General features: G+C 66.7%; 2 protein-coding genes across 4 annotated transcripts in view; both read left to right on the forward strand.

The window, feature by feature from the left end:
* The first annotated feature begins 710 nt into the window (after window positions 1–710).
* On the forward strand, window positions 711–5,358 carry MMP9 (matrix metallopeptidase 9). The gene is made up of 13 exons (XM_051803173.1): window positions 711–1,024; window positions 1,216–1,454; window positions 1,810–1,958; window positions 2,155–2,283; window positions 2,364–2,537; window positions 2,615–2,788; window positions 2,890–3,063; window positions 3,209–3,364; window positions 3,453–3,723; window positions 3,871–4,010; window positions 4,105–4,255; window positions 4,356–4,459; window positions 4,755–5,358. Exons 1-13 carry the CDS (start codon window positions 881–883, stop codon window positions 4,862–4,864), a joined length of 2,115 nt encoding a protein of 704 aa, XP_051659133.1. The 5' UTR covers window positions 711–880; the 3' UTR covers window positions 4,865–5,358.
* A 750-nt stretch (window positions 5,359–6,108) lies between these two features.
* SLC12A5 (solute carrier family 12 member 5) overlaps window positions 6,109–25,928 on the forward strand; it is a 32,040-nt gene continuing 12,220 nt past the window's right edge. For 2 of the 3 annotated variants that reach the window (XM_051803160.1, XM_051803161.1), the window contains exons 1-9: window positions 12,841–12,973; window positions 19,907–20,001; window positions 20,213–20,344; window positions 20,551–20,697; window positions 21,308–21,362; window positions 22,255–22,385; window positions 22,583–22,824; window positions 22,901–23,112; window positions 24,960–25,127. In XM_051803160.1, coding sequence (XP_051659120.1) covers window positions 12,922–12,973; window positions 19,907–20,001; window positions 20,213–20,344; window positions 20,551–20,697; window positions 21,308–21,362; window positions 22,255–22,385; window positions 22,583–22,824; window positions 22,901–23,112; window positions 24,960–25,127 — 1,234 coding nt within the window. In that variant the 5' untranslated portion in view covers window positions 12,841–12,921. Of the gene's footprint in view, window positions 6,284–12,840; window positions 12,974–19,906; window positions 20,002–20,212; window positions 20,345–20,550; window positions 20,698–21,307; window positions 21,363–22,254; window positions 22,386–22,582; window positions 22,825–22,900; window positions 23,113–24,959; window positions 25,128–25,928 lie in introns of those variants that run through there. The other variant, XM_051803162.1, reaches the window with a different exon arrangement.

Genomic DNA, 25,928 nt, shown 5'->3' on the forward strand with positions numbered 1-25,928 from the left:
TGGCAAGGTCTGTGCTGTGTGGGGTGGGAATCTGAATCAGCAGCACCCTGTGGAGCAGCACAGGGAGGATAGGGCACCCCCATGTCCTATGGCACCAGGTGGAGTGTCCCCATGCCCAGAGCTGCTCCCGGGCAGGCACTGCCCCTGGTCCCCTGAGGCTCTGCCAGCTGGCTGAAGACACGTGGACTTAGAGGTACCATGGGGTGAGGAGCCACTGGGATCTCCAGTGCTGGAAACACTCTGACCCACTGGGGTGATACAGCTGTGGTGGGGACATGGGGACGGATGCAGTGTCCTGGTAGGGGTCCAAGCTTCCAGCTCTTGGGTAGGTGGGTTGCAGGCACTGGGGCTCAGGCAGGGATTCTGCTGTTGGTTCTGCCCCCATGCCCACCCAGGCCCCCACGAGTCTGCCTCTGGCACCATCAGCCCTTGGCCAGCCAAGCTCAGTGTCAGCCAGTGTGATGACACAGCTGCAGGGTCCTGAGCACCCGGCCAGCCCCCAGTGACCCCCTGCTATCCCCACAGCCACCACAGTCTTGGGGCCAGCAGGGCAGTGCCCTGTGCAGGGCAGCCCCAGGGTGGTTGTGCTGTGCTATGCCATGGCCCAGTGCATCTACCCAGCCACCCTCCCACGATCCTGTCCTTGTGTGGCTGCAGGATGCAGTGTGTTTAGTAAACAAGGTGATGAAACAGTTAAGGCAGCGATCGGAGGAGCCTGAGTCTGTGTTTCGTCACCGTGGGAAGGGAGTGAATCGGCGCTGAGGGGTCTGAGGGTGACTCATTGCCCTCCTGGCCCATAAATAGGAGCGGGGAGCCCGGCAGCACCTAGAGCAGACAGCGGGGACCAGCACAGCCAGAGCCCTCCTGCCACCAACACACCATGGCACTCCTCCTCCTGGCCCCGCTTGCCGTGGGGCTGCTGGCTGTCTCCTGCTGTGCAGCCCCTCTCCAGGGCAAGCCACAGGCAGTTGTCACCTTCCCGGGGGATCTGGTCAGCACCCTGCCGGATCTGCAGCTGGCAGAGGTGAGGGGAGCGTGGCCCTGTGGTCCCCTCCCAGCACCTGGGATCTCAAGGGGCTCCCGGGGTGGCAGCGAGGGGATGCAGGCAGAGCCTGAGAGCTGTCTCTCTCCTTGAGCCCTGGGAGGTGCCCAGGCTGAGATGGGTGCCTGAGGGTGCCGGAGCTCGCTCACCCTTGGGCCACCTTTGCTCCCCAGCGCTACTTGCTGCAGTTTGGCTACACCACGGAGGCGGAGGCAAAGACCGGCAGCAGGCACGTGTCCCTGGGCAAGGCGCTGCGCAAGATGCAGAAGCAGCTGGGCCTGGAGGAGACGGGGGAGCTGGATGCTGCCACGCTGGAGGCCATGCGAGCTCCCCGCTGTGGTGTCCCCGACGTGGGAACCTTCCTCACCTTTGAGGGGGACCTCAAGTGGGACCACATGGACCTGACGTACCGGTGAGTCTGCCCTGGAGATGAACCCTTCTGCCCGCGGGGCGATGGTCCCAGGGGGATGGAGACAGCCTCAGGAACCAGGTGGGCAGCAGCCTCTGTTCAACCCTTGTCTGGGCTTGGTGCTGCTGGCACAGCTGGGTGTTGGCGCTGCCAGGGCCACGCTGGTACAGCAGCAGCATCTGTTCCCTGATACCTGGGAGAGCATTGAGCCCCACACCAAGGGTGGTGGTGGCTGCTTTGCCCAGCCATGCCAATGCTGCTGTCTCCTCCTGGGATGGGGGCACATCCCTGTGCAGAGCAGGGTCATTTCTGCATGAGGAGGGGACCTGGCAGCACTGATCCACTGCATCCCTGGCAGGGTGATTAACTACTCCCCTGACCTGGACCGTGCCGTGATCGATGACGCCTTCAGGCGGGCGTTCCAAGTGTGGAGCGATGTGACCCCCCTCACCTTCACCCAGATATACAGTGGCGAGGCAGACATCATGATCATGTTTGGCACCCGAGGTGATGTTCTGTGGGCAGGCAGGGAGCGAGAAGGGGGCTGGTGATATATCCTTCCTGTGGGATCCTTGTCTCACATCTCTTTGCAGAGGGTTCCTCTGCCCCAACATGTGCCAGCAGGGCTTGGCGGTCTGTGTGCACACTGGGGGCATGAGGGCTCCTCTGGCAAGGCCAGCTCTGAGGGTGCTTTTCCCTGCAGAGCACGGGGACGGATACCCCTTCGATGGCAAGGACGGGCTCCTGGCCCATGCTTTTCCCCCGGGCCGGGGCATCCAGGGTGATGCCCACTTTGACGATGACGAATTCTGGACACTGGGAAATGGCTTAGGTAAGGGCAGGGCGTGGCGGGTCAGGGTGTCTGATGGCACCAGCCCCAGGCCTGGCATTGAGCTGCCCCTCTCTGAGCAGTGGTGAAGACCCGTCATGGGAATGCCAACGGTGCCGAATGCCACTTCCCCTTCATCTTCGAGGGCCAGTCCTACTCCCAGTGCACCACGGAGGGGCGCAAGGATGGGCTGCCCTGGTGTGCCTCCACTGCCAACTATGACCGGGACAAGAAATACGGCTTCTGCCCCAGCGAGCGTGAGTAGCAGTTTGGCCACAGCCCCTGCCCAGCCCTGCAGTGCCCGGGGTCCTCCTCACTCCCCCTTGCCCCACAGTCCTCTACACCAACGACGGCAACAGTGATGGGGCCCCCTGTGTCTTCCCCTTCATCTTTGACGGCACCTCCTACGATACCTGCACCACGGACGGGCGCTCCGACGGCTACCGCTGGTGTGCCACCACCGCCAACTTCGACCAGGACAAGAAATACGGCTTCTGCCCCAACCGAGGTGCCAGCGGGGTGGGACAGGGGGGCAAGCAGGGTGGGCACATGAAGGATCTCAGGGCTGTCAGTGTGGCTGGGGCCAGCCCCACTGACATTGCACTGCAGACACGGCGGTGATCGGCGGCAACTCCCAGGGGGACCCGTGTGTCTTCCCCTTCACCTTCCTGGGGCAGTCCTACAGCGCCTGCACCAGCCAGGGCCGGCAGGATGGCAAGCTCTGGTGTGCCACCACCAGCAACTACGACACCGACAAGAAGTGGGGCTTCTGCCCTGACAGAGGTACTGTCCCCTATGCCTGCGCTCCTCTTTGTGCTCCCCAGATCCACGCTGTGCCACCGCACTCACTGTGGGGCCCGTGGTCTCTGGATGGCACATCCTGTCCCATTGTGCCCCACTGGGTGCTGAGGCCGATGCTTTCCCCCAGGTTACAGTATCTTCCTGGTGGCTGCCCATGAGTTCGGGCACTCACTGGGGCTGGACCACTCCAGTGTGCGTGAGGCCCTGATGTATCCCATGTACAGTTACATCCAGGACTTCCACCTGCACCCCGATGATGTCCAGGGCATCCAGTACCTCTATGGTGAGCAGCTGCACCACAGCTGGGCACATCGTGGGGCCCACAGCATGAGGCTGGCCCCAGCTTCACAGCCTGCCCTGTATTTGCCCAGGTCGTGGCTCTGGCCCTAAGCCCACTGCACCTGCCCCCACTGAGGAGCCCCAGCCCCTGCCCACGCAGGAGCCCCAGCCAGTGCCCACAGAGGAGCCCCAGCCCCTGCCCACGGAGGCTGGCAGCACCTCCACCACTGAGGAGGAGGAGGAGGAGACACCGGAGCCCACAGCTGTGCCCATTCCTGTGGATCCCAGCTGGGATGCCTGCATGGAGAGGAACTTTGACGCTATCACGGAGATCAACGGGGAGCTGTATTTCTTCAAGGATGGGTGAGCAGCAGCACCTGGCACCTCCTTCCCTGGCCAGTGCTGGGGTGATGAAGGGATGTGGGGGAGCAGGGGGCTGTGCTGGGGGTGTGAGGGGCCACCGGGCTGTGCCAGACTGGGGTGATCAGGATGGCTAACCTTCCCCACTAGGAAATACTGGACCCACTCACCCTTCTGGAAATCGGGCATCCAGGGTGCCTTCTCTGTTGCTGACACCTGGCCTGGCCTCCCAGCCACCATCGATGCCGTTTTCCAGGACTTGCTCACCAAGAGAGTCTTCTTTTTTGCTGGTGAGCTCTGCCCCCGCCACTCTTGGCCCCGGTGCCACTGGCAGCCGGGGTGCCCCCAGGGCCAGCTGACACCTCCACTTATCTCCCACCACAGGTCGGCAGTTCTGGGTGTTTTCTGGGAAGACTGTGCTGGGCCCCCGGGGGATCGAGAAGCTGGGTATAGGGAAGGAAGCCGGCCGCATCTCGGGGGCCCTGCAGCGGGGCCGTGGCAAAGTGCTGCTCTTCAGTGGGGAGAACTACTGGAGGTGAGCAGGACCAGAGAGCAGCAGTGCCTGCCCATGCCCCTGGCAAGGGGCTAGGAGGGGGGTTCTGAGCAGCCTTGAGCACAGCCCTGCTCTCCCACAGGCTGGATGTGAAGGTCCAGAGGGTGGATAAGGGCTACCCCCGTGCCATCGACGACGTTTTCACTGGTGTTCCCCTTGACTCACACAACGTGTTCCTCTACCAAGGTGAGTGGAACCTGGTGGGTGGGTGCCATGTGGATACCCCCAGGCTGCCCCAAGCCTCCTGTGGGCAGGGATTGCATTGCCCTGGTCCTGGACTCAGGGTGCTTGGGTGTGTGGGGAATGGCCTTGGGGTAGGGCACGCCATCAGCTCCAGAGGGTCCTTGCAGAGGGGCTGGCAGGAAACCCAGCAAGGTGCAGGGTGCCAGGTGCCTCTGCTGCTCGGGCAGCCACTGGGATGGGTCCCCGCATGGCCAGCCCCCCTCTGACCCTCCATTCCCTCTGCCCCCTCCTTGCCCAGACAAGTACCACTTTTGCCGGGGCGACTTCTACTGGAGGATGACACCGCGCTACCAAGTGGACCGGGTGGGCTACGTCAAGTATGACATCCTGCAGTGTCCCCAGCACTGAGGGCCCGACCAGCCGCTGGCTCAGCCGGCGCTGCTCCCTGCCCACCACTCCCAACCCGCGGGCTCCCGTTTCACAGGCTGACCCCCGGGGGCCTCCTGGCTGTGGCCAGCCCCAGCCGAGGAAGGGGCTTCACCATGTCCCTGGCAGGAAAGGACAGGGGGTCCTGGGGTCACCTCTTGGGAGCTGCCCAGTTCAGGGAGCCCCAGATGGGGAGCAGGACTCTTGCCACAGCTGGCATCGTGTCACCCCTGCCAGCGCTGGCTCCACAGCACAGAGGCGTTTGCCTGGTGCAAACCGCACACGGATTTGAGACAAATTTGTCTTTTTCCTGAGCCAGCGATGCCAGATTGGGCTGAGCCCCACTGGGAACTGGTGCCTGGGTTCGCACTGGGGCGGGACATGGGGGTCTGACCACTCCTACCTGCTGCCCACTCCACCAACCACCTGCTCTGCCAACCACCCGCCCATTTGTAATAAAGACAATTCTTTGGACACAGCCTCGAGTGTTCCATCAGCGGCTGCAGCCACGGGGCAGAGAACCCCTTCCTGCCGGGGGCATCGCCCTCCCCTGGGCTGGGGTGTGCCAGGGGGAAGGGGGCACTGGGTGGGGGGCTGCCACCAAGTCCCCCTGTGCTAAGGACTGTGGATCCCTCAGGGACACTGGATCTCACCGGGGAGGATATCCGCTGGTCCCAGTATCACCCGCCATCAGCCCTATGCCAGGCGCGGCCCCCTCTCAGGCCCCCCAGGCTGTGGCTCCGGGTATCCCGCCCCCCGCTGCCCTCCCCTGCGCTCCGGCGATGAGGAGCGGGCGGTTGCCACCGACTGGGACACGGTGCATGGCCGGGACACGGCGTGTGACCGGACTACCCACTGTAGCCAGGACCCCACTGCGGGCTGACCCCGTAGAAGCCCCCCCGGCCCCGGCTTGTGTCTGCGCGGCCGCAGAGCCTGGCGGCAGGGCCAGGGCCGGGGCTGTGCCCGGGGGTGCCCGGGTCCGTGGCAGGGTGGGGCGGCCACAGCCCCAGGGCCGTAATTAGTTGTAATTAGTGGCCGAGTCTCCGGGCAGGGCGGGGGCAGAGCGCGGTCTCGTCCCTTCCCGCCCCGTTGGGGCACGGTCCCAAGCACCCCCAGTTCGGCAGCGGCTGCGGCCCCGACCGGGCGCGGCGGAGCGGAGTGGTCCCGTCCCGTCGAGTCGGGCCGGCCGGGCAGGACCGAGCCGAACGAAACGGGGCTGGGCCGACCCGCTCGGACTGGAGCCAGCCCTGCGGCCGCGGGGGCGGCGCGGCGGGCGGTGCCGCGGGCACTAGGACCCCGGTCAGCGCCCGGCGGGGCCGCGCTCGGCGGCCGCCTCGGCCGGAGACACTTGTGGCGGCGGCGGGGCCATGAGCGGGCGCTTCACCGTCACCGGCGGCGGGGGTGAGCGCCGGGGGCAAGGAGGGCTCGGGGGGGCTCCGGGGGCAGGGCAAGGGCCGCGGGGAGGGTCCGTGGGGAGGGTCTGCGAGGCAGGGCAGGGTCCGTGGGGAGGGTCCGTGGGGAAGGTCGGCGGGGAGGGTCCGTGGGAAGGACCGGGCCGTCGGGCACCACGGGGGGGTGCGGAGTGACGGTCGGTCTGTCAGGCCCCTCGGAGGTGGTGCGGACCCCCCGGAACAGGGATGGCGTGGAGCTCTGGGACACAGGAGATGGGGGGTGCAGAGTGGGGAGTGGGTTTTGGCTGCCCGGGCAGGACCCCTCATCCCGACATATTTCCCGGGATCACCCCTGTTCCCCCAGGGAGCTCCCCTGCTCTGTCCCTGTCCCAGGGGCTGTCGGAGCGAGGAGGCCCTGCTCCTGTGGGACTGGCAGCGGGATGAAGTGGGGTTATGGCTGGGGGTCGGCTGTGGGTAAAAGGCCACACTGCTCCCCGGGGAGCCACGGTGGAGGGTGGCTGTGGCCAGGCCAGGGTGAGGATGTGGGGAAGGCAGGCTGTGGCCAGCCCATGGTGGCCGCCAGGCTGCTGTGGACGCAGGCACTGGAGCTGGCAGCCATCGCCTCGCGGTGCTCAGGGGACGTGGCGGTGGGGCTGTGCTGTCACCAGAGCCGTATCGATCCCAGAAAACCAGCCGACGGCAGCACCGTGCTGCTGGAGCTGTGACCTTGCACCCTCGGCGAAGGGCGCGGGTGGGAGGCGCGAGCAGCCGGATGGGCGCCACGGCCCCCGGGCTGGGCTGTGCCCCCGGTGGTGGGCTCCGGCCCGTGGGGCCCCTGTCTGGGATCCTGCCATGGTGGGCAATGTAGGGCTGGACCCACTGGCAAGGAGGTGCAGGGCCACTTGTCACCCTGTGGCATCTGGGGCAGCTGGGCCTGGCCCGTGGGCTGTGTTGAGTCAGAGCGGACAATGATGAGCTGGGGCTGTGGCTGAGTTCTGTGGCCCTCCAGGAAATTGGCTTGGCAGCCAGTCTGCTGGTGTAGGGCTGCAAGGAGCTGGGGTGGGCACGGCAAGCAGCCACAGTGGGAGCGAGGGACACATCCTCCTGTCTGAGCTGTGACCTTGTGCCCTCCCAGAGGACAGCCAGTGGCTGGCCCTGCTAGGGGTGCCCGGGACCCATCCTACGTCGTGGGGTGGTCATGGCCATGGCAGGGTGGGTGCTGAGGGGTTGGGCAGTGTGCAGGGAGTCTCCAGGCTGCCCTAGGTCATGCCCCGTGTTGCTCCACTGCGCCGGGACCTTGGATACCACCTCCTGGGGGATGGGTGGGAGGGGATATTTGGGGCTGGCAGCTGCGGGGCTGACAGGGGCTGCGGATAGCAGCGGTGCCGGGAGGGACCGGCCTCCAGTGCTTCCTGGCCCCATCCCAGTGTCATGCGTGGGGCTGTCGGCGGCTCAGAGCGATGGAAATCCCAGGGACCTCAGGGTGCTCCGAGCGCGGGGAGGGGCCTGCAGCCAGCAGGAATTCTGCCGGAATGGTCCTGGGACCCTCGGGGCAGCCTGTGGACCCCCAGCCCCTCCGTGGGCTGGTGCCATCCTCAGGGCCCCTTGCGAGGCTCGAGGCCGCCCCCCCGGGCCAGCCCTGCCCGGGAGCGGCCCCACGCTGGTGCTGCTGGGGAGAAATCTCATCCTCCGTGAGGACCGCGGGCAGGGGCGGCCGCGGGAAGGGACCGCCCGGTGCCGGCAGGGCGCGGGCAGGGTACGGGCAGCGCCCCGCCACAGGGGCCCCGGGGCCGGGCGCAGGTCACTGTCGCTGTACGGCCGGGACCGCGGCTGGGCCCAGGTGGTCGGGTCGGGTAGGGACGGGACAGGACGTGGCGGCGCGGGGTCTGTGCGGGGTCTGTGCGGGCGGGGGCGGACGGCGCTGCGCGGGGTCCCGGCACCGCCAGGGGGCGATACCGGGACGGGACGGCTCCGGTAGGGGGTGTGTCCCGCCAGACCCCGCCCCCTCCCGGCCCCGCCCCGCCCCGCCCGCGGGACCCGCCGGTGCCGCCGCCCCGGGGGGACCCGGTCCCGCCGCGGGGGCGGGGCGAGCCGGGCCCCCGCGGGGCAGGGGATCGATGGGTTTCCTCCGAGACCCAACGCGAGGCTGTGTCCCCCACCCACCCGGGGCGGTGGGGCTGCTCCCCCCCTGCCCCCTGCGCTGGCCGTGGGGCAGCCGCCCTGGCCCGGCGGGGCACCGGGGCATCGCCAGCGCGAAGCCTCTCCGCATCCCAAGCACCCGGGCTCGGCGGCAGTAGCCATGGCAACCAACCGGTTAAGGAGCCTCTCTCGTTGCCGTGGAAACTGGTCCTGGTGTCATCCCTGCCGTGACTCCTGGTGCTGGAGGAGGGGGGGTTCAGCTGGGGGCTGTGGGGCCATGGGGTTGTGGGCCATGGGCGATGGACAAGATTTTGTGGGGCAGCTGTGTGAGGCTGGCTCTGGGCAGGAGGTGAACTCCTGGGGGGGCTTGGATAGAGTAAGGACCTCACCAGCCCTGGCTGCACCCCTATGCAGGGCCACTACCAAGAGGGACCAGGGTACAAGGGATGGGGCAGGGTCCCCACTCGAGGCACAGGGCACAGAGAGGTGTATGTGAGAGATGGGGACTGCTAAGGAGCCTCCCCTGGCCCCCCATCTCCCTCAGCTCCTGGCTTCTCCATTCAGCCACTGAGGTCAGGTCTGTGGCAGATCGGGTGCCTTTGGGGTGTCATTAGAAGCACCAAGGGGCTGTGCCATGGAGGGGCCAATGATATGGGGGTGGTATGCTGTTGGGGGGGCTGGAGCAGCTTAAGCCCCATCTGCTGCTTGCACCACCTTCCCAAGGCCTCTCTGTGCCACTGAACCCACCACAAGTGGTCCAGTGGGGTGCCAGGGTGAGGGTCCTTGCACAGGCTGTGGTGCTGGGTGAGAGGTGCCATATTGGACACAGGACACTCCAGAGCCTCATCAGCCGACACCACACCCAACCCTTCTGGCGGTGGCCAGTGGTGTCTGTGCAGCTGCTCCTTGGCCATCACTGGGCCCTCTGGCCCTTGCTTGGCAGCGGCTGCCTGGCATCCCCAGTGTGCTGCGGCCGGCATGAGGCTGCCTGGGGGCTCCTCAACTGCGTCGCTGGGAGCAGGGCCTGGCAGGAGGAGGCTGCTTCCACTGCTGATCCCTGTGCCAGGCTGCCCGTCCGCCCGCTGCCACGGCCCTGCTGCCGGCAAGACATCTGGGCAAGGGCAGCTGGGGACGCTGCGCCAGCTGCGCGTGGTGCTGGGCTCCTATGACGCAGGAGCTCACAGCTCCTGCCTTGCCCCATGGCCTCCTGTCCGCTCTGTCCCACTGCCGCCCTTCTGCTCTTGGCCTCAAGCAGCTACACTGATTCCCATGGCTCCTCTCCCAGCCCCACAGGACACCATCCCCCTCCATGTCCTATCCCACTGATGGAGCTGGTGGCAAGTCCCAGCTGGTGCCCACGTTGCCTATGGGCTCTGTTTTCACCCTAGTGCTGCTGGCAGGGCCCAGACCTGTTTGGATGGGTATGAACAAGACCCCTCCATCCTGCTGAGGTGCCGCAGGACATGTTGCCCCTGGACTCATGGGGCTGTCAGAACAGGGCGGTGTGGGTCACACTGTGATACAAACCCTCCACCATGACCTTTGGCTGGGTGTGGGCATCACTGCCCTCCTGCCCTGCTGCACCTACAGGCTCCCCCCACCTCTGTGTGCTCTTGGGATCTCTCCTACCACAGCCATTCTTTCCTACAGGCCCTCTGCCTGCCCTCACACCCTTGAGCCCCTGGTGTCCCATCCTGGCAGGATGCAGGTGGGCAGGCTGCCGACTGTGCCCGGGGATCACAGCAGGTGGTGCAGCCGTGCTGACCGGCATCTCCACAGCGCGGCTGCCCCATTTTCCGGGTGGCGTGCTGCCAGCTGCCCGCTCCCTGCCCTCAGGAGGTTTCCCAGCACCTCCAGCACGTGTCTCACTCCTGGGAGGTTTGACCGCTGCTGGTGACAGGACAGGGTAGGGCTGTGTGGCCAATGGCCGGGATGCTGGCCCTGGGAATGCCTGTGGGAATGGTTCCCCCCACCCAGGCTCTATGTGACTGGGTCTGGGACGTTCTCAGGAAGCTCTGCAGGGGTACAGGACACTTTGCAGGGATGCTCCTTGGCTTGGCAGAGGAGTCATGCCTCTCTCCATCGTCATTCCCGGGCAGCCTCTTGCAGTTAAGTGGGGCACTGATGCTCTGCCTGGCCCGGTGCCAGGCTCCTGCCTGCTACTCAGGCTCAGGGGCCACTTGCAGCTGATCCCCCCCTCCATGGCCAGGGAAAAACGTCTGTCTTCCTCCTTCCCCATGCACATGCGCTGCCTGCAGTGGGGCTGCAGGCAATGCAAGGGCATGGGTGATGCCCAAACCGTGCCAAACCTCCCCGCTCCCAGCACACTGAACCACATACCCAGCCCTGGGCATTTGGGCCGGGGTTAGGTCAGTGCTCTGCTGGGGGATCAAGCCCCCTCGGTCTGCTCTGCCCCAGAGACACCCTCAGTTTGTCCCCCGATGCTGGTGGCACCCTGTGCATGAGCTAAGCCAATGCAGTCTTGACAGCGTAGCCCCCTGTGCTGCCGTCAAATCCCAACCCCTGAAATGGAGCCATAATCCAGGGATTAGGGGATTAGTGGTCTTTCACGTGCTCCCTCCCCCCCATCTGTTTTAGTAGGAAAATCCCTCTTGTGCCGAGCCCACGCGCTGTGGCCTCCTGCAAAAAACCACCCTCCGTCGCTTGGCACTCACCATGGCTGGACCCCAGCCCACTGCCCCTCTGCCCAGCCCACAGCCTCCACGTGGGAGAAGGCTCTGCTAACCCCCCAGACCCACCTGCAAGTGTGGCTCTGCCTTCTGCATTCTTCCTGCAGCCCTTGCCTCCCAGTCCCATCCCTTGGGAGTGGGCCAGCCCCTTCCTTGCTCCAGTGCTGGCTCCTACTCAGGGCCAAGGGATGCAGAGGTGAGGGGCTGGTGCTGCTGTGGTTGGTCGGGGCAGCTCCATGCAGTGGCTGCCATGCAGGTTCCTGGGTGGGGGGTGCCCACCCTGAGCTGCCCACCCTCCCTGCTGCCATCCTGTGCCACTTGCCATGGAGCTGGGGCTGTGCCACTGGAGCTCTCCAGGGATGCCCAGTCTGGGGGTCCTGGCTGCAACCTTAGGGCAGGGATCAGATCATCCTGCTGGGCTGGGGCAAGGGGTCCGAGCCTCCCTCCCGCCTACGAGGTCAGGCCGGGGAGCCTCTGCGCTGCAGAGCAGCTGGCCCCACACCAGGAGAAAGTAAACAATTAATTACAGCCGTCAAGAAGTAACGGAGGCCAGCGGGCTGTCATGATCTCAGACCGCGCCGGAGGAGACGCCGGGAGCTGCAGCCAGCTCCGGCTCGGGGATCCTCCTGGATTAAGTGCATGAGAGAACAGAGAGCTGCAAGCAGCCCTGCAAGGTCCCTCAGCAGCCCCACAAGGTCCTTCGGCAGCCCCACAAGGTCCTTCGGCAGCCCCACAAGATCCTTCAGCAGCCCCCAGCCAGCGGGTGGCCTGTGCCCCTGGTCCTGCAGGGGGTTGTTGTGAGGTCTGGGGGCTCCACAAGCAGCACAGGACTCGGGGGGTTCGGTGCCATCTCGGCCCTTCTTCAGGGCCAGCCTTGGACCTATGAGTCTGAGGAGGCTGTTCTGGGTGTGACCCTGGCCCCCTGGGCCCCAGGGGAGGTCAGACCAAGCCTGTTCCTCTCTATGGGCAGCGTCCTCCATGCTGCAGGGTCGACTGCCTCTGCCGTCCCCCCTGCTCTGCTGTGGGGTGGTCTGGCCATCCCTCCCCCTCTCCAGGTGCCCTGAATGGTCCTGCTGCTGGGACAGGGGGCTTCGCCCCTGGCCCGGGCCCTGCTGGCTGCGGAAGGGTCCCCTGCTTGACTGGTGCTGCCCACCCGGGAACTGCCCCCACCCAGGACCCGCGGGTCGCCGGAGCCGCCCGGGGAGGGGCTGCTCTGCCCCCGGGCCCCAGGAACTTTCAGAGATGCGTCGGTCCTGCAGACGCAGGTTCTGTCCCACTGCACACCCTGAGCTTGTGCCCGATCCCGGGACTGCGCCGGGGTCCGGTGCGGGAGCTGGTGTGGGATGCGGGGGCTGGCGGCGGGGTGCGGGCCCGGTGCGAAGGCCGGTGCGGAGTGTGGGCACTGGTGCGGGTTGCGGGGGCTGGAGGCGGGGTTCGGAGCTGGGGCGGGTGCGGGGTCGGTGCGGTTGCGGGGCCGTCCCGTCCCGTCCCGCCCGCGCCAGCCGGGCCCGCAGCGCTGCCCTAGTTCCCCCCCACGCCTGGCGCAGCCGGGAGGCGGCCCCGCTCCGCTCACTCGTCTCCGCGCCCCCCCCGCCGCCGCCCCCCCTCCCTCCCCGCCGCGGCGGGGGCAATGCCTCCCGCATACGTGATGAAGCGGGCGGCCGGGCTGGGCTCCGCCGGCAGCAGCCGTGAGCCGTGAGCCCGGGCGCCTCCGCACTGCAGCCCCCTCCCACCGGCGCGGGGGGCGGCGCGGGGACGCGGCTGCTGCGGAGCGAGCGCTCCAGCTCCGGCGGCAGCGAGCGGCCGCGGCACCGGCGCCATGCTGAACAACCTGACCGACTGCGAGGACGGCGACGGCGGCGCAAGCCAAGGTGAGGCACCGGCACCGGCGACCGGGACAGCGGGGCAGCCCCGGGGCGGCCGCCCCCGCCGGGCCGAGGGCCGGGGCTCGGCGCTGGCGGGGGGCAGAAGCGGCGCAGAGCCGGGGGCCGGGGGCTGGGGGTGCCCCGCCGCGGGGCGGGCGGGCGGCACAGGCACCGACACCGGCCGCGACGGCAGCTCGCGGCCCCGCGGGGCTGCGGCGGGCGGTGCGGGGATGCTCCCGCTCCCGGCGCCTCCGCGCAGCCCCGGCCGCACTCCCGCCGCTGCGGCAGCCTTGGGAAGCGGTGGCGCGGCCGAGCCGTGCGGGGCTCGCCGGGGAGCCTCCTCCCGGGCGGGGGCAGCTTGCTGAGCTCCGGGCGATTCTACCGGTCCGGTCCCGCCGCCTCCTGGACAGCCTCTGCCGGCCGCCGCACCGGTCCTGTTCCTACCTGCCCGGGACCCTCGCAGGGATCCCCGCGCCCCACTGCCGCCCCCCACCCCTGCCTCCTGCACCTCCGCTGCAGCCCCCCATCCCTCCCTTCTGCCACCCCCCATATCCGGCTGCCGCCCCCCCATCCCTCCCTATCGCCTCTCTCACCCCCGCTGCCGCCCCCCCATTTTTCCCTGCTGCCGCACCCCCATCTCCGGCAGCCGCCTCCCCATCCCGGGCAGCCGGCCCCCTCTCCCTTCCCCGCTCCCACCTCCCCGTCCCTGTCGCCCCCCCCACGCACCCACCGCCCCCCGGGGCCGTCGCCGCTGTCCGCGGTGCTGAAGTGGCCGCCCGGGCCCTGAGCCGGGGCCGGCAGGAGCCGCTCGGCCCGGGGACGAGCCCAGCCGAGCCGAACCGAGCCCGGCCATGCTGACCCGAGCCCTGTCGTGCGGAGCTGGTCCAGTCCAGCCCGTGCCGTGCCGCACCGTGCCCCGTCCCGCTGCAGCCCTGGCGCAGCCCCGGCTCAGGGCAACTGCCCGCCACGGGCGAGGGGCCGCTCGGCCCTCCAGCCGCCCCGTCACTGCTGTCGCTTCGGCCTGAACCCCCTGGGCATCCGGCATCGCCGAGCTGTGTGAGGGTCCCCACTCTCCCCGGGGCCACGTCCAGCCCCAGAGAGCCAGGTAGCTCCGGCCCTGGTCTTGCGTGTGTTCCTGTTGGGCACAGGGATAGGCTGGAGCCAGGGGGATGCAGTGTGTGTCCAGAAGGACTTGCACTGCCTCTCTGACCCTCACAGACCCCACCAAGTCCCCCTCCCAGGTCCCCTCTTGGGGTCTGCCAAAGCCCCAGTCGGGAGGACAGGGTTGGCTCTGGCAGTGGCTGTGGGGGTCCCAGCTGCCCACAGTGGGGCTTTGGGCACAGCCACAGCCAGGCTCTGCATGTTCCTCTGCTCTGCCGACCCCAGCCTGTTTATTTGCTTGTTTATTTGCGGCTCCACTCAAGGTCAGGGCTGGCAGGAACCTTCTGGGGGCACCTTGCCGGACTGGGGTTGCCGCACTGGCCCCCAGCCGTGCCCTTCCCTGGGCTCTTGCCCTCCCCTTGCCCTCTGCAGCACCAGGGTTTCTCCTCCACTCACCGTTTTCCATTGTGGCAGTGCCGGCGGCGTGGCAGCAGGCAGTTCTGCTCTCCCGGGGTCTGGCAGGAGGGCTGGACTCAGTGCCACTACAGATGGACCAGGCAGACTGTCCCTGGAGCTGAGCCTGGCGAGATGGTGCCCTATGGGATGGCGGTTGAAGGGCTGGAGGAAGCAGGAGTGTGGAGGGATTGGGAGAGCAGGGATTGTCTGTAAGAAGGGACTCAGCAGAGCCCCCCACACCCATGACAAGGGCAGTTGTTGTGGGGAGTTGAGTTGTCCCCCCTGTGCCAAGGGTCATGCTGAACTCCCAGCACGAGGTCTGTCTGCGGGGACAATGGACACAACCTGGGGGTGGCAGAGCTGTTGCATGCCAGTAGGCCCCCTCCACATGTCCTGGCTGTTCCAGTGCTGGATGTCCAGCAATTTGCCGAGACCAGCACAGCCGCTGAAGCCCTGGGTGCCACTTAAGCCATTTTTATCAGAAAGGCCAGCAATGTCCTCGCTCAGGTCCTGCTCGGGACAGCCTGTGCGAGCCACATGACCAGGGCTGGAAGGGCTCCAGCCCCAGCAGCCCAACAATGGCTGGACTGGTGCAGACCCTCTGGGGAGGTGATGGGAGTGGGGAGCAGGAGCCTGCAGTGTCCAGGTTGGCAGCTCACTCTGCTCTGGTTGGGGTGTGGGGATGTCAGCTGCAGCCCCACCACAGGTTGCCATGACGGTGCCCAGCCCAGGGGCAGTGGGATGTCCGAGGAGGGCAGACCCAGGGCCAGGAGCTTTGCTGGAACTTGTGTCCACGGCCATTTCCAAGGGAGGACTTGGGCTGTCGGAGAATCTGGGAAGCTGTTTAAATGCAGCCAGCCAAAGCGCCTGTGCTGGAAATCCTGCGCTGCAGGGCCGGCTGATCAAAGGGAGGATAATCCCAGGTTTAGGAAGGAAGAGGATAGGTCTGAAGTAGCAGTTGGTCCAATTTGGGTCAGGCAGTGAAGGAATCCAGCCCAAAAGGCCACTCAGTGTGCTTCCTGGCTGGAGGGGCAAAGTGCAGCCCTAGGGCAGAGGGAGCATCCCACCCTCACACTGCACTCTCCCACCCTCCCCCACCCTCCCCCACCCCCCTGCCCCCCCACCACGCTGCAGCCGGAGCTGGCACTGCCATGACGCTGCCAGCACGAGCCAGCACTGCTCTGGCCACCAGTGGTCTCTGCCCCAGTGGGGCTGCAGGGGCTGCATGGCCTCTTTGAGGGTCACCCTCCCCAGGGCGGCTGTCAGACACCCTTGTGCAGGGGAGAAGGAAGCCCGGGCGGGTGCAGAGATGCCACCACCATAAGGCCCCTTGGCCATCCCCATCTGCCCTAGTTGCCCCGGGCTGGCAGCCCCGGGCCAGGCAGTGGCTGTGCAGTCAAGTCCCCTTGATAGCTGGAAGTGACAGAACAGCAGCGTGGCCTCCCTGGCCAGCAGCTCCTGCAAAACGGCAGCAGCTGGGGACATCAGCCAGGGCCACGTGCTCGCCCATGTGCTCTCCGGGCTGCTGGGGTCACCCTGGGGTGCCCCTTGCCGCAGGCAGAGCCCCGGGAGTCAAGGTGTCCTGTGACAAAAGTCAAGGTGTCCTGTGTGCCTCCAGGGGAGCCCCGAGGCGGCCCCAGTGCCGTGAGCAGCCGCCGCACTGCTGCTACCCCTGGGGCCGGGGGACCGGGGCGGGGGGGTGGCACAGGGGGTTCCGGAGCTGTCAGCAGCCCCGTGCAGGAGCACAGACGGAGGCGCAAGGGGGTGTGGGGCCGGGGCTGTCCCTGCCACGTCCCTCCTCACCCAGTGCTCCTCCTGGCCAGTGCCGCAGCCCCGGCGCCCGATGTCCCTGGCTGGGGCTCACCGTGTTCTGGGTGCTGCGGAGGGGACGAGCCGGCCGCGGTCGGACAGGAGCAGGCAGCAGCAGCCCCGGCAGCAGCCCTGGTTAATTAGCCAGTGGGGGGTGGCTGCTGGGGCTCCCCCAGCCAGTGCTTGGTGCCCTGCACCGTGTAAAGCGATTAGGGAGGATTTGGGATAAGGGACATGACGCTTCCAAACCCAATTTAGGGCTAAGTAAAAAGCCATTAGAAGATCAAATTGTGACTTCTGCCCGAGCACTGCCCTGGGGGGCTCCGGGAGTGCAGTGATGGTCCCTCGGCGCCGGGGCCCCGGGCTGCCGGTGTCGGCTTTGGGCTGCCCCGGGCAGGCAGATTGGTGGAAACCCTGCCGCGAGAGGGGCTGCGTGGTGTCCACGGCGGGGCTGCGGGTTCCTGCCAGCGATCCCGCCGCCAGCCCTTCCAGCTACCGCAGCAAATTAAAAGGCCGATTCATGTTGAATGATCCCTGGGGAGGGGGGCGGCTGAGCGCCGGGATCGAAGCCTGGCACGGCTCGGCTCACTCCGTCTCTCCTGGCTGGGCTGCTGCCCTCGATGCTGCCAGCCCCGTCCAGCGCTCCCGTCCCGCTGCTGCTCGGCCCCGGCTGCACTGGGGCAGCGGGGCACGGCCGGACCCGCGGGCGCTGGGGCGGCTGGCAGTGTCCCACGTGTCCCCGGGGCCGGGAGGCAGCAGCCCCTTGGTGCCGCCCGCCAGGGCTGGCCGTGGCGGTGGCAGGTTGAGGACGAGTGCAGTGCCCCTTGCCTGTCCTTCCCGCCCTGCCTGCTCCTGCCTGCCCTGCCTGCCCCTGCCTGCCCTGCCTGCCCCTGCCTGCAGACCACGGGTCTGTGGCAGCTGCCGGGAAGAGGCTGCACCAGCCCCGCTGCGGCAAAATGGTCTCCGTCAGGAGCAGGAGCGGGAGCGCTCTGTCACCTGGGACCCCGCGTCCTGGTGCTTAACTCCTTCCAGCCTACGGGGCTGGGGCGAGGCGGGAGGCCGGGGGTCCCCCCGAGCCGTGCTGCATCCTCATTCCCACCGGCACGGGGCCTCTCCCGGTGCCGGTCCTACCAGCGGCACCACCAGGAGAGGGGCTCCCGAGCCCCAGGCCGGCCCTGGCAAGCCTGGGTGATGCCAGGCACGGGCCGCGGTCCCGGCGCAAGGGGCGGTGGCCAGCGGTGGGGGTGGAGGGAATCCGAGTTGTGGGTGCTGTTGTGGTGACGTGGGTTGGAGCGTGGGCACCCCAGGGTACTGCTGGCGCCTGTCGTGCAGAGCCGGGCAGTGCCAGTCCCGCGGGGTCGCGGTGGGTGGGCTGGGGCCGGGGGTAGGGCCACGCCATCCGTCGGGTGCCAGCGGACCAGGGCGCGGGTGCCATGTGGGGCCAGAGTCCGGCTGCCTGCGCCGTTACATAAGAGCGGGAGCCGAGGCGGCCGTGGCTCGCCGTTGCCATGGAAACCTGCACGGTGATGTCGTCGGCTGGGTACCAGGCGGCGAGGCGAGGCCCCCGCGGGCTCTGCTCCCCCGGAGGGGTCCCAGAGCCTTGCCAGGCTGCAAGTACGTCCCCCTGCCAGGCTGCCCGTGCCCCCTGGCTGCCACCCAGCCCCACTCAGTCCCGAGGAGGAGGTGGGCTCCAGCCACCCCTGGTCCTATGTCCTTGTGTGCCCACACTGGGGATGGCCCCAGCATTAGCCTGGGTGTTGTCCTGTTGGCATGGTGGATGTCTCACATCAGTACAGTCCCTGGAGCTGCTGTGGGTGGGCGAGAGCTGTGGTGAGCGGGTGGGTGCCAGCCCACACTGTTGCTGTTACCTAATGAGCATTCAAACTTTATACCAAACCTGGAGCAAGGAGCACGTTGGGTCCGTGTTGAGACTCTCTGTGGGGGATATGGGGCAGGTCATGTGCCAGTGGTGCAGCCTGGGGTGCTGGGTGTGTGTCCAAGAGGACTCTGGAGTGAGGCTGGCAGGACCCATGGGCTGGAGTGTCTCATGGCCACTGCCATGGCCATTCCTGTGCAGAAGGAACCTGTGGGCTGTGCCCTGGGATGTGGCTGGGCCCTTAGGGACACTGCTGCCCTGCTGCCTCACACTGGAGGAGCCCAGGGATGGCAGGAGGTGGGGGCCAGCCCACGGTTTGGTGTCACCTGTGGCACTTGGGGTTTCACCTCCTGGTCAGCCAGGAGCGTCTGCTGGGGAATTGCAGATGGTGAATCACTGCTGCACACTGGCTCCCAGGATCATGAACATGAGTCAACTGGCAGGAGGCTGGCTCTCTTCAAAGGACCAGGCTGCTCCAAACAGTTGTAGGGTCTGTCTTGGGGCTGCCACCGTGAGTGGGTGGCTGCACTGTCCCAGCTTTGTCCTTCTGCCCCCAGGTGCTCATGGGCTCCATGTTGAAGTATGGGGGAGAGGACATCTCTTGCCCTGGCCGCAGGGTGTGGAGCTGGTCTGTGACCCTGCTCACGCAGGCAGCCTGCCCAGTGGTGCGGCAGCCACTGGCAGTGCAACTGCTCTGGCTGCGGGGCCATGGTGGTGGGACGGGTGTGTGGCAGGGAGCCCTTCTCTCCATGCCCAGGACCGGGGACCAGCCTGCCTGCCCACATTTCCCTGTGCTGTGGGGACCATCTCTACCCAGCCATTTGCCCAGCACTGTGTCCTTTGGCTCCTGGTCCCTGTGTCCCGGCTCCTCTCCGCTTTGGGCCTTTACTCAGGGCTGTGCCTCTCCGGCAGCGCCGTCCTCACTGCTGCTCCATTTCCAGCCTGATTTATTTCTGCTGCTCTGCAGCTCAGCTGTTTTCCTCACTATTAAGCCAACTCTGTTTCTTCTGCACTAGGTCATTAATACAGTGAGTGGCAGTGGCCCCATCTTGGCAGCTCTGTGGGTCCTGCACTGCTGTGGGTGGCTCTGCTGCCCCGGGCACCAACTGCCCTTGGTGGCGGCACTGCCGGACACCTTCCTGCCCTGTGGCCCCCACTCCTGTGGTGTGTGTCTGGGAGCAGGACCAGACACCTGGCCACTCGCCTCACTCCCAGGCACTGTGCCGGGACCATCCCCTCTGCTCTGGCGCTGAGCAGCCGGCCGGATCCTGTCCCTGCCGACGCAGTGCTGCGGGCAGCCCCGGCGTGCTCACCCACGGGCACCTGGTGCCATGAATTATTGCTTCCAGCTGTCCCGCCGGAGGGTTCCCCCTGGATCCAGTCCGCCTGCCTCAGTGCGTGGATGCGCTCCGTCGGGTCTGCGTGTCAGCACAGCTGGGCAGGGCAGCACGTGGCTCCTGGGGACAGCGGCCCATGCCTGTGTGTGGTGTGGGAGGGGATGCTGGAGGTTGGGACGCCGGGGCTGCCATTGCCTGTGCCAGGACTGGGTGCCAACATGGTGCCCGCAGCTCTGTCAGCCCTCCTGTGGGAGCTGTGGGTGGCTGTGACCTCTCGCAGCAGTGACCTTGTATGGTGGAGGTTCTCCTGATGTGGGCAGGGGCAGGGGCTGCCTGACTGACCCAGTGGTGTCTCTGCAGGCGATGGCAATCCCAAGGAGAGCAGCCCCTTCATCAACAGCACGGACCTGGAGAAGGGCAAAGAGTACGATGGCAAGAACATGGCACTTTTCGAGGTAGGGCGTGCAGGCACTGGGGCAGGGAGGATGCTGGGGAGGGGGCCAAGCTGGGCAGCTGCCCTGCAGCACCCTGACCTGCACTCTGGCACTGGGACATGCCCAGTGCAGGGTGGGCATGTGGGGTGGCTTCTGGTGAGGTCTCCGGGTCCTGGGGCTGGCTGGGGTCCCCAGGAACTGTCCTCACAGCTCGAGGCTCTGTTCTCCACAGGAGGAGATGGACACCAGTCCCATGGTCTCGTCCCTGCTGAGTGGGCTGGCCAACTACACCAACCTGCCACAGGGCAGCCGGGAGCACGAGGAGGCTGAGAACAATGATGGGGGCAAGAAGAAGCCGGTGCAGGTGAGGACTAAGGAGGGACACAGCCTCTTCCCCAGCCCCTGCCTGTGCAGTGCTGGGCCACAGGCTGCCCTGGGGGCAGAGGGTCCCTTGGCCTTGATCGGGGTGGTTTCACCTGGGATCCCTGGCTGCTTTGCAGGAGGAGCAGGACCCTTTGCTCCTCTGCCAGCCAGGCCCGTGAGCCCTGATGGCTGCTGTTCCCTCGACAGGCCCCGCGGATGGGCACCTTCATGGGCGTCTACCTGCCCTGCCTCCAGAACATCTTTGGAGTCATCCTCTTCCTGCGCCTCACCTGGGTGGTGGGGATCGCCGGCATCATGGAGTCCTTCTGCATGGTCTTCCTTTGCTGCTCCTGCGTAAGTTTCAGAGCCAGATGTGCCCCTGTTGGCCCCGCCTGGGATCTGGTGGTCACCAGTCTTTCTGACTGGGCTGTGGAGAGGTGCAATATCTGCCAGCCCACCTTGCCCTGCCCTGCCCCTGCCCCTGCTCTAGCTCTCGCCCCACTTAGAGCAAGGAGAAGCCTTCAGCTTCCCAGAGGAATCAGCAGTGGATCAGTGCTCAAGCAGTGACCCAGATCATAGCCGCCATGCAGGGGGATGTGCTGGGGGTCCCCTGCCCTGGCACCTTGCTGTGCTGCAGTGAGCCATCCTGCCAGGACAGTCACCCCAGAGCAGAGGCTGAGTGGGCTGGCCTTGGGCAGTGTCCTGTGCAGCCTGAGGTCTCTCGTGGCACTGCCTGTCCCTCCAAGGGGTTCAGCCCCTGCAGCTGCGCTGCCGGCCAGCAGCCCTGACTGCCCATCTACCCACATGTCTGTCCATCCATCCTCCCTGGGCAGCCCCACCCTGTGGCACATCTCATCGTGGCCTCAGGGAGCCCCATGTCCCCTCACAGCCCCAGTTCTCCCTTCCACTCCCCTGTCCCTCGGCCCAACTTTGCCGGGTGCCCACACTGTGTTTCGTCCCGCAGACGATGCTGACGGCCATTTCCATGAGCGCGATCGCCACCAACGGCGTGGTGCCAGGTACAGCCAAGCCCGTGTCCGTGCGTGTGCCGTGCGCGCGGGGAGCTGCTCCCTTTCGGGTCGGGTGCCTGCGGGGACTTCTCCCAGAGAGCATCCCCCGGGGGCACCAGCCGCTCCCCAGCCTCCTGCCACCAGCCCGCGCGGGATCCCCACGGCCCGGGGGGAGCGCAGCGCTGGAGCCGCCACCCGTCCCCAGAGCCGCGAGGTGCAGATGGCAGCGAGAGCCGCCAGCCGCGGCTCCTCCCTCCGCCAGACTGGCGAGGCCGGGGGGAGCCGGGAGACACGCGGCGGGAGGATGGGAGCCGGGCGTGCTGGGTGCCATGGGCTGGGCGGTGGGGTGGTGTCTCCCGCCGTCGGACACAGGGACGCTGCGGTGTGTGGGCTCTGTCCCTCCCGGGAGGCACCGCTGGGTCCGTCCAGCGGGTGCCCTGGATGCCTCCCCCAGAGCACGCCCAGCCCTGCAGATCCCTGGGGAGCCGGGAGCTGCTCCGGGCTGGGCACGGCACTGACAGCCCAGCGCAGGGTGTAATTAAAGCTATTTATCATCCTGCTGCCGCAGCGGGACCATCGATCCCGGCAGCCCAGCTCTAAGAGCTCCTCTGGGAGGACGGAGCAGGGCCTGGCCCAGGTCTCTGGGGATCCAGTTCCTGTCTGGTGTCCAGGGGACACATGTCCCTTTGGTCATCCCTTTGCACCTGGCAGCTGGGCTCCTGGGAAATGACTCTGGCAGTGTGATCACTCCTACTGCTCTGGGGCCCTGGGGACTGCATCCTGCTCAGTGCTGGAGCCGGGCCCAGGGCTGCCCTGGCTCCAATCTGCCCTCTGGGATACCTGACAGGGCTGGGGTTGCCACTGGGGTCTGGCTGGGACCGACTTTTGCTCTCTCTGGCAGCGGGTGGCTCATACTACATGATCTCACGCTCCCTGGGACCTGAGTTTGGAGGGGCCGTGGGGCTCTGCTTTTACCTGGGCACCACCTTTGCCGGCGCCATGTATATCCTGGGCACCATCGAAATCCTGCTGGTAGGTGCCTGGTCCTTGCCCCACACAGTGCCAAGGGCTCAGCTCCTGGCAGGGTGGCTCTGCCCTCGCCTGCACATGGTGCCCAGTCCTCATGGCACATCAGGGTACTGAGGCTTTGCAAGGGGGCCGAGGGACCTTTCCCCAGGGTCCCCCCTGCAGGCTGTTAGCCGGGCAGTGATGCCATGACTCTCTCCCAGGCCTACATTTTCCCAGCCATGGCCATCTTCAAGGCAGAGGATGCCAGCGGGGAGGCGGCCGCGATGCTCAACAACATGCGTGTGTACGGCACCTGTGTGCTGACCTGCATGGCCACCGTCGTGTTCGTGGGAGTCAAGTACGTCAACAAGTTTGCCCTGGTCTTCCTGGGCTGTGTCATCCTCTCCATCCTTGCCATCTATGCCGGTGTCATCAAATCAGCCTTCGACCCGCCAAGCTTCCCGTGAGTATGGGGTCCCACAGGGCTGCGGCGGGGCCGGGGCATGCAGGCGCACGGCTGAGTGCCTATGTCCCCCCAGGATCTGCCTCCTGGGCAACAGGACCCTCTCGCGCCACGGCTTCGACCTCTGCACCAAGACGGTGGTGGAGGGGAACGAGACGGTGGGTTCCAAGCTCTGGGAGCTCTTCTGCACCTCCCGCTTCCTGAACGCCACCTGCGATGAGTACTTCACCATGAACAATGTCACCGAGATCGAGGGCATCCCCGGTGCTGCCAGTGGCCTCATCCAAGGTGAGCATGGCATGGGGACATGGGCATGGGGGCATGAGGATGGAAGCACGGAGGAAGAGGCACAGGACAAGCCTGGGAGAGCTGTGGTGGCGTGGTGGCCATGCCTGCTGGGCATCTCTGCTGGCAGGGCTGGTGGAGGGGTTGGTGCTGTTGTTGTGAGGGTGTGAGGGTGACCACTGTGCCATGCCAAGTGTTGTGTGGGTGGGCAGTGCTGAGTCCAGGTAGGGGCACGTGTGGGAGATGGCTGCTGGTGGCTGCTCTGCCCTGGGGCACAGTGAGCTGTGCCCACACCATGCCGGGTAGTGGGACAGACTCCTGCTCTGGGTGACAGAGCAGGGCGCTGCAGCCACCCGCGCAGTCTGTGTCAGCTAGCAGAGTGGCTCTGAATGATGCCCAAAGGCTGGGGAGGAATAAATCCTCCCTCTCCCTCCTCTTGGCCTTTGGAAAGGCTGTTATTGATCTGAGGTTTTGCGAAAAGCGATCGCCCCTTGGGGGCACTTTGCTGCTGTGGCCACAGCCGGGCTGGGAGAGTGGCCAGGGCTGCAGAAAGAGCCTGAATTTGCTGGGAGGAGCTACTTCTGACCTGTTTTTCCTGGAGATGCTGGTACATCTGCCAGGTGCTCACGCGTGGTAGTGGGTGGCAGAGGCCAATGCTCCGTGCCACACTCAGAGGATGTCTGCAGACCCCCACGCCAGAGGAGTTGTCGGGACTCAGGAGTGCCGTAGAGCCATGAGCAGGATCAGTCCTTCCTGCTGGGGCTGCTTCAGCCATCCTGCCGTGGTGGCCGTGTGGATACAGGCACGGGAGCTCAGACTTGGCCAAATGTGTGGTGCTTGGGGCTGTGACTGTCACTGTGGTTGGTGGAGCGCAGTCGTTGGGTGACCGGGAGCCTCTCGATGGCATCCCACGCTGAGGTCTTGAGGGGCAGATAAGGTCTCCCTGGCTGCTGGGTACAGCCTGCTCCTGCTGGTGACAGTGCTGTCAAGGACGGGGCGTGGACTCCCACCCACCCAGCCGGCCTCTGTCAGGGCAGCAGGTAGCAAATGCTCCCACATCAAGGGCAGCGGGGCAGAGCCAGCACCCTGCTCTGGGGTGGCTGGTGGCGAGGGTGACCAGGCTGGCAGCATCTTGGGGAGGGTGGCACTGTGTGGCCCTGGCAGAGGTGGCAGAGGCTCACTGTGCCCTAAGCAAGGGGTCTCCCTGCAGGGAGAAACATGCATTTTTGTGAGGACAAGATAGGCAGGTTCAGTAGGGGCTGCCAGCCCTATCTGTCACCTGAAAGCAGCCAGCGAGGGAGGGCTCAGGGCCCCTTTGCCCCTCTCAGCAGCCCCCCAGCAGTGCTGTGCCAAGGGCAGTTGCCTCTGCCCAACGTGCCCAGTGCTGGCTGCTCTCCACTGCTCCAGTTTCTCCCCTCGATCTGCGGCCAAGGCAGCACACGGAGGGACACTAAGCCTGTTACATCAGCCCTGCACTCGTAATCCCATCAAAAACATTATCAAGTTACTTTGACACGATCCACTTCCCTTAAACCTGTGTTGATCAGCATTAATTATATTACCCTCTTAATTATTTGCTACTGCAATCCCGTGTCATCTGCTCCGGTATCTTGTGAGGGTGCTGCCAGCGGCATGACGACCTGCTCTGGTTGCCCACCTGTGCTGCCTTGTCCCTCGCCTGCTGGATGCCCGTGGCCCCAGCTGCTGACTGTGCCAACCACTCAGCAAGGCCTGGGAGATGGAGGCAGCACTGGACACCCCCCGGCTCCGTCTCTGCAGGGTGGGCGGTGCTGTGCTGGATGTGGGGGATTGTGGGCATTTCCTTACGCCGGTCTCCCGCCTCCTCACAGAGAACCTCTGGAGCTCGTACCTGACCAAGGGCGTGATCGTGGAGAAGCGGGGGCTGTCCTCGGTGAGCCCCCCCGACACCCCGGTGGACATGGACCAGCCCTACGTCTTCAGCGACATGACCTCCTACTTCACCCTGCTCGTCGGCATCTACTTTCCCTCGGTCACAGGTGGGAGCCGCGCCCGGCGCCGCTCCACGTCGGGGGCACGGGCGGGCACACGGGGCTCCGTGGGGCACACGTGGCGCCGGTCGCGCCCCGCGGAGCCCCGCGTGTGCCGCCCCGCGGTGGGTGCGGCGGTGGCGGTGGCGGTGGCGGCGGTGGCGGCGGCGTCGCGGGGGCGGGTGGGGCCTCCACCGCCTCCCACGCACCGCCCGCGCTCCAGATCTGACGGTGCCGCGCTGACGTCCCGCCGCTCCGGTATTTTTAGCTCCCCGGGGGCGGAGGAGCCCCACCGCCCCAGTCCCGCAGGGGAGCCGAGCGGGGCGCAGCCGCCGGGGCCCCTCTGGAGCTCCCCTGGGGCCAGAGCCGGCGGGACCACGCCGGGCTGCCCCGGGCGTGGCGGGCGCTGGAGGGTCCGGCGCTGCGGGGTCCCCGGCTGCCTCTCAGCCTCCGCTGCCTGCCCTCCCGCTGCCCAGTCACCGGCAGGTCCCGGTTTCTGCGGAGCACGTGTCCCCGGTGTCGCGGGCTGCGGGGTCCTGCCCTGCCTCCCGCTGTGGCCGGAGCACGGGTCATCCCTCGGGCCGTGCCAGACCCGTGTCCAGCCGTGTCCCGGCGTGACCTTCTGCCCTCCCAGGGCAGCGTCGGGGCTGGACGCTGTCCGTGCCCCTGCTGCAGTCACCGTCCCTGCTTGAGCTAATTAAGGGCTGATGAGACAAGGCACTTGAGAGCTTTTGAGCCTAATCCTTGAGTGGCCTCAGACTGTGGTTTGGGGTGGGGCGAGGAAGTGCTGGGGGGATCAGAGTAGCAGGC

Source organism: Manacus candei, unplaced genomic scaffold (genome assembly GCF_025592945.1).
Source record: "Manacus candei isolate 608988 ecotype Guabito, Panama unplaced genomic scaffold, ASM2559294v1 h1tg000057l, whole genome shotgun sequence".
NCBI classification, from domain to species: Eukaryota; Metazoa; Chordata; class Aves; order Passeriformes; family Pipridae; genus Manacus; species Manacus candei.